This window comes from Balaenoptera borealis, assembly GCF_965194805.1.
Source record: "Balaenoptera borealis genome assembly, chromosome: 3".
NCBI lineage: Eukaryota > Metazoa > Chordata > Mammalia > Artiodactyla > Balaenopteridae > Balaenoptera > Balaenoptera borealis.
This window is the reverse complement of record NC_138866.1, coordinates 176,738,522-176,754,125: the sequence shown is the minus strand read 5'-3', so window position 1 is coordinate 176,754,125 and position 15,604 is coordinate 176,738,522. Positions and strand designations below refer to the sequence as shown.

General features: G+C 47.4%; 1 protein-coding gene across 14 annotated transcripts in view; it reads left to right on the top strand.

Annotated features, from left to right (window-relative positions):
- FRMD4A (FERM domain containing 4A) overlaps nucleotides 1-15,604 on the top strand; it is a 474,860-nt gene that overhangs the window by 435,341 nt on the left and 23,915 nt on the right. For all 14 annotated transcript variants that reach the window (XR_014242614.1, XR_014242615.1, XM_082385295.1 and 11 more), the window contains 4 exons: nucleotides 4,548-4,681; nucleotides 9,570-9,692; nucleotides 12,721-12,949; nucleotides 15,381-15,437. Coding sequence is in view for 12 of the 14 variants with exons in the window: in XM_082385295.1 (XP_082241421.1) it covers nucleotides 4,548-4,681; nucleotides 9,570-9,692; nucleotides 12,721-12,949; nucleotides 15,381-15,437 (543 nt within the window). In the remaining 2 variants the exon portion in view is untranslated. The remainder of the gene's footprint in view (nucleotides 1-4,547; nucleotides 4,682-9,569; nucleotides 9,693-12,720; nucleotides 12,950-15,380; nucleotides 15,438-15,604) is intronic.

Sequence of the window (15,604 nt, the reverse complement as noted above, 5' to 3'; positions counted from 1 at the left end):
AAGATGCAGAGGTCAGTCCTTTAGGTGCTGGTTGATAATTAGACATTTCCTTTCGAGTTGAAGCAAACTATAGCAATAGCTGGGAGAAGGACCAGAGTTGGAGGGATGCGTGTCTGTTCTGGAGGCGGAGATGGGAAAGAAAAGAGGAGAAAGATGGCACCATATGTAAGGGTCCTATTGTAAAAATTGCAAAACTGACTGCTAGAGGTGAGAGGGAACTGCCTCAGTAAGCTGTTTATTTCAGTACTAGATTCTTTGAGTTTGGAGGAATCTTGGGGGTTAGTTAACTGGTCATTTTCTAATTGGGGACATCATGGCTCTGAGAGGTTAACAACCCGAGATCTGACACCAATTAACAGCTGACACGTCTTGGAAATCCAGGTGTCTTTTATCCTTCACTGCTCCTCTCAGAGAGAGCGGATTTCCATCTTGTTAATTTCTAAGGGGCTGAACGTATAACCTTGGAGTGGGGTTGCCTGTGAAAAGGCATGTGTGTGTTCACGTAACCGGAAATGGACAAATCATAGTAACTGAGAGCTTCTATACCGTTCATCAAGTGTAGTTGCCGACTGGAAATTATTTCTGTGTCTAGAATCGTTTTAGATGTGCTCACAAACCTTTAGTTTGCAAGAGTCTCGTTGCCCTGCGCCCCTGAGGCTCTTCTGACTGCGTTTCTCCCTGGATTCGTTCTGTTCTGTCACTTGAGAGGATGAAGAGTGACTCTCTGCCTCCCGATTTCTGCCTCTCTGGCTGACCTTCCTTTCAGATGTCACGCGTGCCGTTCAGGGGATGTCTAGAGGGTGACAGCATCAACATCTCAGAGCACTTGGGGCTCCTTCTTCTGATACTCTTGAGTTTCTGTCAGTGCCCTGTGCTATTGGTGTGGTCATCTTGTCCCTGGGCACTCGGCTGCCCCCCCCCCAAGGTTGCCACATTGGCCTGGTTGCAGGTAACCGCCCGACAGCTTCAGATCCGACAAGCTCCAAAAGAGAGCAGCTCTCAGCACTCAGCACGCTTGCCCAGACGGTGCATTTCCTTTACAGGAACAGAGGCACCGGGAACCTCTTTTTCAAATGCATTGTGACAAGAACCCCACTGCAGAGCTGCCCTAGCTCGAGGGTGGAGTGGGGGGCCCCAGAGCCTGCCGAACCCCTCGACTCCGTCCCAGCCTCGTCCACAGGCGCACCAAAGGCATAAATGCAAACCCAGGGGCTCAAGAAACGAAATTTGAAAACAGTGCCTAGACCTCTGTTGCTTCTTCTAAAGTTGAGCTTTGGAGCCCGAGTGGTAGCTGCATTGCACAGAGCTTCTCTTCTTTGGCAAATGGCTCCTTGAGTAATGGCGAGGAAGTCATTTCAATCATTTCTCTCTTTCTAATTCTAGCCGGTATGTCCCTGTGTGGGTGTGTGCACTCACTCAAGTTAAGTCCACCCTAGATACGGGGGGATTTACCTGTCCCAGGCACAAGCTAAGGCCGAATGTGTGTGATCTCATTAGTCTTTACAGCAGATTGAGGAGGGCAGGTCACTTGTCCAAGGTCACCCGTCCAGTGAGTGGTTTAGAGTGCATTAAAACCAGATCGTTTTACCCTTTACCCACCATCCAGGTTAGATGAAAATGGAACTCTGCATGTCTAGGCCAGGCCAACTCACTTACTTTGCAAAGACTTGACTTGGTACCTGGCACCATATTCCTCGTGAAGCAACTTCAAGAATAAAGGTGTGAAGCAGAGCCAGCCAGCATTAGTGGTGCCAGATACGGAGAAGGCCTCTTGAGCCATCACTCTGTCTTATATGGGTTTGGTATTTAGGCTAATTATTTTAAGTAATCATAATTTAGGTACTGCTAATGAGCTCAAGACCAAAGCTTAACTAATCCATAACTAGAGATCAGATCATCCAAAAATTCTGGGCTTTACCACCAGGAGTTTAATGTTGTGATTTTTGCCATTCTTGAATATAGTTCATTCTTAGATTTGACTTCATAAATCATCATCTCCTGTTGAGAGGTTAGGCAGGAGTGAGAGGGAAAACAATGAATTTTTCATTTGTGCTAGAAATCCTTTCATCTTCTTGGACCCAAGTTTCCCCAGGTCTGTTTTTTAAATCTAAAGTCTGACTTCCTTCCAGTATTATTTTACCTTCTTATTAATTCTTTAGATGATGGAATAATAGAGCATAGCTCATTAAATTTTCCTGCGTCTTCACCTGTGATTGGTGACTATGACTCAGGGAACAAGATTAAGATTCAAAATGATTTAGCTGTGTTACATTAGATGAATGTAGACTGGAGATAGTTCAGGACTAATAAGCTCAGGGTAATTGACTTATGGGGGTAGAAAACCTGAAGCATTTCAAAAAGGGGAGCCTGCAATAATGTCCAGCCATGTGTCACATGAGTACGACACCATGTGGATTTAGTATCTGAGAACCATGAGGTAATGGAGCCTTCGTGAGGGTCAAGGTTTCGCTTGAGTTTGCTATTGAATTTGGAAACATGCGATTGAAGCAGGACGAAATCCAGGAAAGAGCTACAAAAATGATTAAAAGTTTGGAAGGTCAATTCTATAAAGAAACAACCTACAGGTACTAGATTTCTTTACGGAGATGAGATACAACTTAATTATAGCATCCAACCATACGATTGACAACATTTATTCGTTTGTTTATTCAAGCTAATATTTATTAGCTACCGTGGAGGCATAAAGATGGTACATTCCCGCAGTGATGGAGATTCTCTGTTTCAAGCTAGAATGAGTCAAAATGTATTGTACCTAAACACTGAGAATTCTTGAAGATTAGGGTTATAAGAACTTAGGTGCCTGGTAATTGAGGGAATATGGGGATTCCTGCTCAGAGCCTAAATAAGAGTCAAATCTTATATTTATGGGGATGATTTGAGCATCACAGGGTTGTTGTTGTTGTTTTTAAATTATTATTTATTTATTTATTTGGCTGCACCAGGTCTTAGTTGCGGCATGCGGGAACTTTGTTGCCACCTGGGGGATCTTCGTTGCAGCATGCGGGCTCTTTAGTTGTGGCATGCAGGCTCTTAGTCGTGGCATGCGGGATCTAGTTCCCTGACCAGGGATCGAACCCCGGCCCCCTACGTTGGGAGCGCGGAATCTTAACCACTGGACCACCAGGGAAGTCTCCATCACAGAGTTTTTGATACAAAAGCACAGAAGTCCCTTCTAGTCTTGTGATTCTGAGACGCCTTCTTTAACCACTGGAAGAAACAGAACAATCGACTCTGGGAATTCTGATTGGATCATTGTCAAATCTGTCATTCATTCACTGAATTGTCCCAAAATGTTTCCTAAGGAAATACAATTCCTACCCCTCCCTCCAACAAATCCCGCTAGAATTTTTACTGGTATTTCAATGATTCTCTGATTTAGTTCCTGAAGAATTGACATCATTACAACGTCTGGCTTCCAATCCATGACCAGACTACATCTCTCTCTTGTGTGAGGTCTTTCGTTTTTCTCAGCAGAGTATTATACTTTCCATTGTAGAGATCTTGTCCATCTTCCATTAGATGGATACCTAGGTATTCGATGTCGTTTGATGCTGTCGCAGATGGCGTGATGTGAGCCCCTTGAAGGCACACCCAGTAATGCCCATCCATTTCTAAGACTTCCGCTGTCCATGGACACGAGAAGCAAGCAGTGAGCAGCTTTTCCCTTCTCAGGGAGTCAAGGCGCCTTGTCTAGCCATCCAGGTAGAAAAGGTATAATAGCTTCACTGCAGGAAACCTATTTCAGAATCCAAACATTGCAGCCCAGAAATGATTCTCTGGTCTACCCTAAATCTCTCCAGTTGGCATTTCAGCATATTTTCCTTTTGTTTGGTTTACAGTTTTTGCCTTCCACAGAGGTTTCCTATCTAGCAGTCTGCTATTTGAATCATCAAGCAGATAGTTCTGTGCTGCATATAAAAATATGTATAACTTTTATTAGGAGGGAATTTGCTCATGTTACAGTCTCGAGTTCAAAAAATACAATACAAATCTAATTTTATTTTTTAAATATATGTGCTTAGGTAAAAGGGCTAAAAGAAGAGGCAAGACAGTGGTTATCTCTGGGTGACTAGCTTATGGATTATTTTTATACATGTCTACATTTTCAAAATTTTTATGATAAACATGCGTTATCTTTGTACTAAGCAAAAATAAGCGTTTTTAAATAGAAAAAATTAAAACTTTGTATTAAAATGGCTGGCTTAAACTTTACTTTCCCCTTCATGGCATAAAAAGTCTATTAAAATTTGCTAGTGAAATTGAAATGGGTGTGTGACATATCTTAAGATAATCAAAGAAGAGGCGTGCAAATTTTCCCGCCGGTCCTTCTGACCAGCTGTAAATTACCCGAAGTGCTGAGAATCCGCCCCTCACCCTTGGAGCTCTGGGCACCTGTTTTATTTCACACTCTCTTGATTCCTGGGGTAAATCCCACAGTCACAGCGTGGGCTCCGGTTCAGTTCCTTTGTGGTCCAGATGTGCGTCCCCTCGTCAGCTGGCCTAGTAACCCCACTGTTAATTGACAGGTTCTCAGGAATCAGATAGCTCGCAGTCGGCCAAGAAAGACATGCTGGCAGCCTTGAAATCCAGGCAGGAAGCTCTGGAGGAAACGCTTCGCCAGCGGCTGGAAGAGCTGAAGAGACTCTGCCTACGAGAAGCGGTAAGCATGGCTGGTTCGTCCTGTGGGACTCTGTGTTGTCTGTGCCCTCATCTGTCTTCACGTATTTATAAAAGGCAAGGGTCGGCGTCATAAAGGGCATAAGAGGGAAGCCAGCCCTCTTCTGTTGACGACCCCCAGCCCCCGGGATGAGCCCCATCAGAAACAGGAGTCTTGGACCATAATGAAAACACTCTGACAGCAGTGAAAGTGGGTCCTGGCAGAATCCCAAAAGGGACCCCACTAGGGGCCAAATGCCAAGTAGTAATAACAGTCATAGTAACAATTGTAAACAACAACATTTGCATGGTGCCCCATAGTTTATAAAGCATTTCCTCATATGATAGTTCCCACGCTGGATGGAATGGTTTGCCAGCTTCCTAAGATCTTGTGCCTGAGTTTATCCTTGTGGTGGCTTTTGTTTCTCTTGAGTGTATTTCAGATTTATCTTTGGAAATCATAGTGAGGAGCACCTTTGGGGATGAACAAGGAAATCAGTATTTCACTTGATATAAAATCCCCTTCAAAACTCATGATCTGGTGAATCTTTCACTTTTTTTTTTTGGTGGATGATGCATTTTTTTCCTTTAGTTGTTGTTTGTTTGTTTTGTTTTTACAGTAGGTCCTTCTTGCTTTTCTGTTTAAATATAGCAGTGTGTGCATGTCAACCCAAACTCCCAATCTGTCTCCCACGCCTTCCCCCCCGGTAACCGTAAGTCCATTCTCTAAGTCTGTGAGTCTGTTTCTGTTTTGTAAATAAGTTCATTTGTATTATTTTTTTTAGATTCCTCATATATGAAATATATGATATTTGTCTTTCTCTGTCTGACTTATCTCACTCAGTATGATAATCTCCAGGTCCATCCATGTTGCTGCAAATGGCATTATTTCATTCTTTTTAACGGCTGAGTAATAGTCCATTGTATATATGTACCACATTTTCTTTATCCATTCATCTGTTCATGGACATTTAGGTTGCTTCCATGTCCTGGCTATTGTAAATAGTGCTGCAGTGAACATTGGGGTGCATGTATACTTTTGAACCAAGTTTTTCTCCGGATATATGCCCAGGAGTGGGATTGCTAGATTGTATGGTAATTCTATTTTTATTTTTTTAAGGAACCTCCGTACTGTTCTCCATAGTAGCTGTACCAATTTACATTCCCACCAACAGTAGGAATTACATTCTTCACACCCTCTCCAGTATTTATTGTTTGTAGATTTTTTGATGATGGCCATTCTGACCATCGGTGTGAGGTGATATCTCATTGTAGTTTTTTTTTTTAATATAAATTTATTTATTTACTTTTGGCTGTGTTGGGTCTTTGTTGCTGCGTGCAGGCTTTCTCTAGTTGCGGTGAGCGGGGGCTACTCTTTGTTGTGGTGCTCGTGCTTCTCATTGCGGTGGTTTCTTTTGTTGCGGAGCACAGGCTCTAGGCGTGTGGGCTTCAGTAGTTGTGGCGTACGGGCTTAGTTGCTCCGCGGCATGTGGGATCGTCCCAGACCAGGGATCGAACGCGTGTCCCCTGCATTGGCAGGCGGATTCTTAACCACTGCACCACCAGGGAAGCCCCTCTCATGGTAGTTTTGATTTGCATTTCTCTCTGTGATGTTGAGTGTCTTTTCATGTGCTTTTTGGCCATCTGTATGTCTTCTTTGGAGAAATGTCTGTTTAGGTCTTCTGCCCATTTTTTGATTGGGTCGTTTGTTTTTTGGATATTGGGCCACATGAGTTATTTGTTAATGAAATCCTAGCCTAGTCATCTAAAAAATCTTTTAATTTTAGGCAAAACAATGCTTCCTCAAGTGTATATATACACAAGGCTCATGTCTCATTGGGATTTAGAGACTGTGGCAGGTCACTGTCTCTATTTATTTGAACATCTATTTCCACCACCTTCTGCTTATTCCACAACTCCTTGTTATCATGTTTGAAGACTTGCTTTTTTAATGCATCTCGCGTTATTGTGCATATGTGTGTATGCACACACGTGTGCATGTGCTTGCACACAGACACCATGGGGTGGGAGCCCTCAGGAGAGAGAGTGTTCTGTATATAACATTACAAGGAGCTCTGTTGGTCAACAGTTCAGAAAGGGAAGTGGAAAGAGGTTCCCAAACTAAGTTGAAGAGCCCTACTCCCCTCCCCCCAATCCTAATGCCTTGCCCCAGGAAGAATGAAACAAGGGGCCACAGAATGAGATCATATTACAGTTCAATTTGGCTTAATTATGCTCTGGATTGATTCAAACCGGAGCTGGCTCAAAGCAGACCCACATTAGCGCAAATCCTTTGCAAATCTTGGGAAAGCAATTGTCCCGGCTGGGGGATGTGCTCTGAGATACTGTTAATATCAGCAATCTTTTTGTAAAGAATACGCTGGAAGGATTGAGAAAACATGGGTGTGGGTGTCTGCATTTAATAATTTGTAAAGCCTTGTTGTGTTTTTAATAAAGGCAGCATCCCTAAACCCAGCAGGGAATCAGCATCAGAAAACTGGCGAAACATGTCCGGGCAAGGTTAACATGTCTGGTGAAGGTCTCTGTGCCTCTCGTAAAAATAAAAGCAAAATAAGGAAAACAGAGCTCCTGCTTCTTACTGTGTGGACACCAGAAAACAGAACTTGAGCAGCAGAAGAAACTTCACGAGAAGCCGGCCACATTGTCCTGACTCCTCTGAGGTTAGGGGACAGGAGAACTTCCGTCCTGACTCTGTCCTGCTCTTTCTGTGTCACACACACACCCTCAGCTCAGGGTATCCAGAAGTACTTTTTGTCCCCTGGGGTGTGGGGCAGCCAGAATGAGGTGCTGTGGGAGCGTCTGGCAAAATATAACCAACATAAGAAGAGAAAGGGAACCAGGCCGAGCCCTCCACAAGAGTGTGTTAAATTCCTCCTTCCCCAGGCAGCTCTCGTTACACGTGATGTCAGATTAAATATGGAGAATCAAGGCCTGGACTCAAATACCCCCAAGCAGATGGTGGAAAATCAGTAGCTTCATTTTTAAAAAAGATATTTTGTTTTAAAACCAAAGACTCTTTTTTTGTTCTTCTTCTTCTTTAAAGTTTTTATTTCATTATTCTAGGGAGACCTGGTACTCTCGCTGGGACAATACAGATTCTCAATTTGCACTAATTACTAATACAGCTGTTCAATTTTTCTTTTACGTTGTAGTAGCTTAAATTCACAAACTTAGAGACAGCATTTAAATTTTTCATAGATTTAAAAAAATTTTTATTTTATATTAGACTATAGTTGATTTGCAATGTTGTGTTAGAAAACCACAGGCTCTTTAGAGTTATAAATCAGTGGCCATTTTAACAACTTTTCCCTCCTTTTTATAAGTTTCAAAGTAAAAAAGAAAGTCCTAATAGTATAAAATCCTCAATATGTTATTTATAGGCAGACTTTTAGGGAAGCAAATAAAATGTTGCAGAATAAACACACAAACTACTTGGGAGACATTTGAACCACGTTTAGAAAAAGAAGAAAGAAAACAGGGAAGAAAATTGCAGAGCATTTCATACTCAAAGAGTTGGCCACTGTGCTCTGAAATGCTTACAGTGAGGAATAAAAAGTCCAAGAGGTCATTTCCCAGTGGGCTGAACCCAGGAGGAAAGAGGCCCAGGATCGCAGGGAGTGTGGGTGTGCTTGTACATGCCGGGTGTACCCCCCCCCCGACACACACATACCCCAGTGTGTACAGACACCCCCCCCAATGTGTACGCACAGCAGTGGCACAGAGAAGCCATGTCACTCTTCCTGTTAGAAGGTCAGACTGCCCGTGGAATCTGATGATCAGGGCTTTCCTGCCCTTACGAGCCTGCCCGGCACAGAAGCTCTCTGCATGGGTGATGGAGTTCCCGAGAAGAGCCTGCCTTGGGTCTTTGTGCAACCTCTGTGTTGATTTGGGACTAGAGACCAGGGCTGGGCTCTGCCTGGAAGGGCCACCGGTCCCTTGGAGGCAGGCAGTGGGTCTCCCAGGGTTTTCTGGTCCCTGGAAGTGTCTCCTTGCAGTGGACGCCTGGACTCTACCACGTGGGTTAGCTGCTGACTCAGATTTGATCTCTATTGAGCCCAGACATAAGCTGCTCATAGAAAGCCTAATTCTAACCCTGAATCATCCCACAGACCTTTCAGCGATTGCCCGGGACCATTGTCACCACGGTGGTCTGTCAACTAAATCCACTGTCGTTATATTCACAACAGTTAGATTTCCAGAGCCCCAAACGCACATACACCAGATTTTTTTTAAGTGGCCTTGTCAGTAATATGGATTATATTTTCAGTTTCGACTGAAACTCGTATTTGTACACATTTAATGTCTTTTCAACTCAGCCTGTTCCTTGAGCATCTGGCCAGAGTAGAATAATTATTACTCATACTCAGTTTCTAAATTATATAATAATGCCCTTTTCTGGAATTTGCCATATAGATACCATGCTTCCTAAGAAAACTCATTTGAAAGACCCATTTTAAACTCAGATATTTGGTGCAGTGAAATAAGCACAGAGTATGGAGCCGGAAAGACCAGAGATCTCATGTTGTCTCTGCTCTTACTGGCTGTGTGGCCTCAACAGGTTCGTAGTAGACATGCCAGACATGTGAAATTAACAAGTGAATGAAATTCGGGTTTTTATGATGAAAATCAGTAGTGATTTTATTTACCCGACAGGAATTTACTTTGGGGGAAATCTTTTCCAAGTGCCTCTGTTCTGGAAAGGAAGGACTATATTCTCCTACGTTCTTGGAGAAATGAAATTGTATTGCGTAAGATTATGGTTTCGAATCTGTGCATTGAATCTGTGCTTTGAAGTGTGTGTGTATGTCCTAGAAGCCAGTCGTGTACCCCACTCTGATTCCTTCTCCCCTCGTGCTGTCACACTTCTGCAGGAGCTGACAGGCAAACTGCCCGTGGAGTATCCCCTGGATCCAGGAGAGGAACCACCCATTGTTCGAAGAAGAATCGGGACAGCCTTCAAACTGGACGAGCAGAAAATCCTGCCCAAAGGAGAGGTACGTGCTTCTCTCTGTGGCTGGATTCTCTTACACCCGCCTCACTTTCCCGTTTGTGAGGGCGCCTCGCTGTTCTATTAAGGATGTTTCCGTTCTACCGGATGCCATTTCCTCTTTCCTCCTGAGTTGCTCTCCTTTTACCTTTTCTTAAGTTAGCTGCTTGGTCAGTATGTGGCTCCCATTGGTTGGACTGGCCACCTTGCGTTAATCTGTAAGCATTTTGATTTCTGTGGAGGCTGTGTGTCTAAGTCAACAGGCCTTTCGCAAGCAGCAAAGTTAATGGGAGAATAGTCCGTAACACTCATGTGTTCTTCTCCCAGCTCTTTGTCACTGAGAGCCAAGCGTACTGTCTGATCTATGACAGAAAACGACCAAAGAAGAAAGAACACTGAGGGCACGCCAGCAGGTGCAGCGATGCCGCTGGCCGGGGAAAGACAGTCGGGCCTGCCCTCGGTGGTCCTAACTCCACCCGGCTGCTAAAATCACTGCCCGAGCGTGAGCAAGACACTGCGCCTTCCCAAAGCACCCCTCACTTGACCCTCTTTGGACTAAACCTCGGCGGGGGCTGGGACTGGAGAGTTCAGATCTGGGGGCAGGGGAGCCTTGGGTCTCCAGCTGGTTAATAAGTGATCCAGTCTCAAACCAAGAGAAATTCAAGGCCAGGCACACCTCAGGCCCCAGGGGCACATCCAGGAAATGTCTTTCCAAATTTATTTCGAATACAGTTACTCATTACAATGCTATTGAGCAGAGGACTTAAAAGGGCAGGAATCGAAGCCAGTGGAGACAGGAGTTCTGTGCGTATTTAGTCTTTTTACAAAGCGAGGGGAACCGACGTTCTTGCGTGACACGTGCAGTGGGCGAGCACGGGGCTGAGTTGAGAGGGGAACGCACGCGCCCTGGAGACAGTGGGAGGGGTGGCTCGGTCTCCTGAGATCTGTGGTAGCAGGGCCCCGTCCCCGGGTGCTGGGAGCACTGGTGGATGCGCCAGAATGCCTCACCCAGCTCTGGAGGTGCTTTTCCTCTTCTGTAAAACGAAGTTCGGAACCCTCATTTCTCTGGCTGTCGCTGGGATTAAGAGAGCCAGTGCACGGAAAATACTCAACTCGGCGCTGACACCTGCTGGACGCTCAGTAAACAGGAGGAGGTGTCGGAGAAGGTGTGCTGGGCTGGGGCTGGGCCTGGGACTTTACCGGGGTCAGAACTGGGGTGCGGGCCGGTGGGACTTAGGAAACCCTCTGGTGGAGTATTTTTCAAACCCAGCTGTCATCCGAATTGCCTGGAAACTTCCAGTCCTCTTGTGCTGGGCAGACACCTGCACTAAAGGATCCGGGGGAGACCCCCCATGTATGAGCGCCACCCACCTGCACCCCGTTGTTCTTCCCAAGGTCCCATCACACCTACTCGTGGTGCCTCCTCTACACTTTCCAGTAAAAGATGACTTAGGCTCCCTGAGAATCCCACTGTATCCCTGCCTCCTCACCTGCCTCTGCAGACATCGCTGGGAAATGCCTGTTTCTCCTGAGAATGCCCTTGACGTCCTTGTTCACACGGCAGGCAGCCATCTGCGCAGATGGGCTGCCGGCCTCGTCCTTGGCTCGGTTTAAGTAGCAAGAGTTTGTCCTGGGCTCCCACAAAACTCCGGGTCGGTGTCTTGGGCCAGGGCTGCCCTGACAGCCCGCGAGCAGCTGCGAGGCTTTGTCCTTGGTGACTTGTTTGTCTCAAGGCCACGGGCAGGAGTCCACCTCGTCACTCTTCTCCCGGGAAGGAACGCAGCGGGCATTTGCAGGAACTGGGGAGTTTATTAGACCCGTAATGTTAATAATAGTTCCTTTAATCCTCACCTTCCCCTCTCACCCCTGGGCCCCCTCCCTTCGGTGCTCAGGAGGAGGTGAAGTCCAGCTCAGAGTTGTGTGCCTGATGGAGGCACCCAGCCTGGCACGTGGGGCTGAGAGGCGAGGCTCTCGTATCGGCCTTTAATTCGGAAGGTCTCTTGTGGCTCCAGCAAACTTGGTGACCTGCTCCTCCACAGTTAAATCCGTTCCTTTCGGGCTTTAGCCAGACCGGGGATCCCCCCAGAGCAAGATGCGTCCTTGGGCTCCCCTGGCCTCGCTGGTCGGCGTTTGAAGAAGGCACCAGCTGAGCCGCAGAGAAGCCACAGCTAGTACGCTGGCCCTGCTTTCATCCTTTGGGTCCACCGGGCATCGTCTGGCAGCCACAGCTGCATTTCTGCTGGGTCCAAAACTCCCTTTGAGGGAACATTCATCCATCTGGTCCTTGCGGCCAAAGTGAGGGGTAGAGAGGAGGGAGGGAGGGAGGGAGGCACACAGGAGAGGAAGGAGTGCCCAAGAGTGGTCCAGGAGGCAGGGGACCCGGCTCCACCACCACCGGCCGTCCACGCTTGGGGCACGGCCGCTGGTCACCCAGTGGAAGTTTTAGGTAGAGGCAGGTGTGAGCGGACAGCCGGAGCTTGCGGAAAGAGCTTCCAGAGGAGGCGTGAGGGAGTGCGGGTAAGGCCCAGCGTGCAGGGCTCAGAATGCAAGAGGCAGAGGGCGTGTGTGCGGGGGGGGGCACCCATGGGAGCCCCCTGGTAGCGAGCCCCCAGCAGAGCACGACAGAGGCCACTCTGACAATAGCGCTGCCCCCTCTGCCCCAAATGGGAAGGAAACACCAACCCAGTGGGCTCTGGATCTCCAGGAAGGCTGGGTCTTTGAGAGCCTTGCTGGAGACCTTGGAAATGAACCCCAGTGACCCCCAGGCCTGCAACAAGGAAGCTTCTCAGGGACGGTGTGTGTCTCCAGGATGGAGCAGGGGCCGAGGGTCTCAAAAGTGGGCGTGTCCAGGGCCCTGGCTGCCGCGGACCGGAGGAGGGGGCGCTGCGGGGCGGGGCCGGGTTGGCGTGGGTGCCGAGGCTGCTGGCTTCCTGTACGCGTGTCTCCAGGGACGGAGGCTCGCTGGCCTGGCGCGGGCGCAGGAGGACAGGTGTCGCCCGCTCGGCATCCCCCTACGTGTGGTCTCCTTCTCACAGGAGGCCGAGCTGGAGCGCCTGGAGCGGGAGTTTGCCATTCAGTCCCAGATTACGGAGGCTGCCCGCCGGCTGGCCAGTGACCCTAACGTCAGCAAGAAACTGAAGAAGCAGAGGAAGACCTCTTACCTGAATGCACTGAAGAAGCTGCAGGAGATTGAAAGCGCAATCAACGAGAACCGCGTCAAGTCTGGGAAGAAACCCACCCAGCGGGCCTCGCTGATCATCGAAGGTCAGTGCCAAGCCCACTCCCCACTGTGGGCGCCGCCCTCCCCCACCGACCCTCAGAGGACTGGGTCTTCGTCCAAGGCATGAACCGAAAGCCCAGCCCCCTGAGCGACCTGGCAAGCTGCTTAACTACTCTGTGCCTTAATCTTTACATCCATAAAATGAAACTAGAGAGACCTGAGAGCCACGAGCGCAATAACATGCACTCAGACCCAGAGACGAAAGGGGATTTACACCAATCAGATGGTCATTGTCCCTCCTGATGGCCTCTTGGGAGAACGCTCCTCTCAGCCCTCACCGGGAGCTGAGCCCGGGGCCAGCCCAGGCTCCAGCGTCCTCAGAGACCTGGTCACCCTACTCAGGTCTGGAAGGAAAGCCGGGTGGCTCAGGCACCCTGAGGCCGGCATCCCCGCAGCCCTCCTCTGTCTCCAGGGGCTCCTGTCCCAGTGCTTAAACTACGGAGGACCGGACTGCCCCCCTCTGGTGGTCTAGAGCCCCAAACTCTGATCAGGAGTGGGTGGGGATTATATTCGGTGAACACGAGTAGGAAATACCCCAGAATTCACTACCAACCGTCAAGTCTCTCCAACTATTATGATCCTTTTTTTTTTTTAAGTCAGCAAATTCTTTTTCTTTTAATAGAAGTATAGTTGTGTTGTATCACGCTGTGTTAGTTTCAGTTGTACAGCAAAGTGATTCACAAAAGAATAGATACGTGTATTCTTTTTCAGATGCTTATACGTTATTACAGGATAATTTAATATAGTTCCCTGAATACAGCTTATTGTTTACCAAATTCTTTAAAATACATATCAAGTCTTCTTTCATAGTTTATACACATTTAAAATATTTTTGCTCCAGGAAGACAGAAAGTAGAAGAGAGGTTACAAGGGGGCACTGGGAGAGGGGAACAGGGAGTTACTGCTTCATGGGGACAGAGTTTCAGTTTGGGAAGATGACAGAAGTTCTGGAGGTGGATGGAGGTGACGGCTGCACAACGATGTGAATGCACTTAATGCCCCTGAACTGTACAGTAAAAATGGCTAAAGTGGTAAATTTTACATTATGCCTATTTTACCACCGTTACATATATTGATATATTTTGCTGCAACCTAAAAATGTGGGCATCCTGGGGGAGGGATGATATACTGGTGACTCCAAGATGCTAGTCAAGGCTGTGTCTCCTAATTGTTCATAGTTCATCAAGCGATATGAATAAAGCGAATTCCTAGTTAAAAGTGAGAGAGATCATAAAGAAAAATCCTTTTGCTCTAGGTAATTTGGAATAACTATCCTTCCCCACCTCGTCCCTTTGTCACTGGCCAAGACTGTCACTTTCCCTAACAGAGCTGCATTCAGCCAGCCCTCCTCTGTCTAATGCCTCTTGGGACCTCCTTCTGCCCCCTTGAAGGGGCTTGGGGGGTCCCAGTACTGTGGAAACGTCAGCAAGGCTGACAGAGCCTGGGAAGGGCACCGGAGGGACGGACGTCCTGCTGGTCGACCACAGAAGAGCGTCGTTTGCCGGCCTGCCCAGTGAGGGCCATTCAGTGAGGACGGCCAGCAGAGTCTGTTTGTAAATCGCTATCTGACCAGCTTGGTCCCATCTATGCCCGTAGCCGTTCGTTTTTAACCGCTCAAGGATGTACCTTCTCCATTTTGCTGCCTCCTTGAAATAACGTTTCATCACACGACGAGCCCACTTCAATTAGAGGAGTGATTCATGTTCTTCTTCCTCGCCTTAGCCTGGTTTGTTATTTGAAGAGAGAAAACATTAAGCTTGGAATCTAAAGACCTGGCACCTTTTGCTATCTTAGCCAGGAGAGCAGCGTAGCCTCAGACAAACCACTCCCCCCTAGACGTCCCTCAGTTTCCCCAGCTGTTAAAGGGGGAGGATCATCTTTCTGTCTCCCTCTGGGTGTGTTCTCATGGTTAATTGAATAGTGTCTATGAAAATAAGCTTTGGAGAGAGAAGCTGTATTTATTTAGAAGCTTGTTTTGTCTGCTAATGACTCAAGAAGTTTATTGAGAAGCCATTTACTGCCATATGAGCCAAACCAAGCTCCTCGCCCTAGTTTCGCTTGTGTAGAACAAACGGCAGTTCACTTCCTTGGCTTGAGTCAGAACACGCCCTGAGCTGGGACGATGATGTGGCTTGGCCAGGCCAGGTGGCCTTTATATTGGATATTAAACTGCTGAGCATTGTTTTTGCCAATGAAACAAAGACCGGGCACATTGCAGTGTCAGGGATGGGGGGTGAGTCATGACCCACCACAGGGACTGTCAAAAGAAATGCCCAACAGCATTTTGATTGTGTTTCATGGGTTGTTTTCTGATAGAGGAGGGTATGGGATGGTGGGAAACCCACTTTTTTCACAGATAGGGCTTTGTCTAAGGGATGTGCTCACCTCATAGACTGTTGCTTTTTGTCTTCTCAGATGGAAATATTGCCAGTGAAGACAGTTCCCTGTCAGATGCCCTTGTTCTAGAAGATGGTAGGTTGTCTGTTTCCTGCTTGAGAACTCGGAACTGGGATTAAGCTGTGTGTAGTCTGGGACAGCCCAGTGGGAAAGCCAGGAGCCAGACCAACATGGCGCCAGGTTCCCTGTGATTCTTTCATTTCCCATTGGTCATCTGTTTGGCTGAGAGTGGGTGGGAGCTA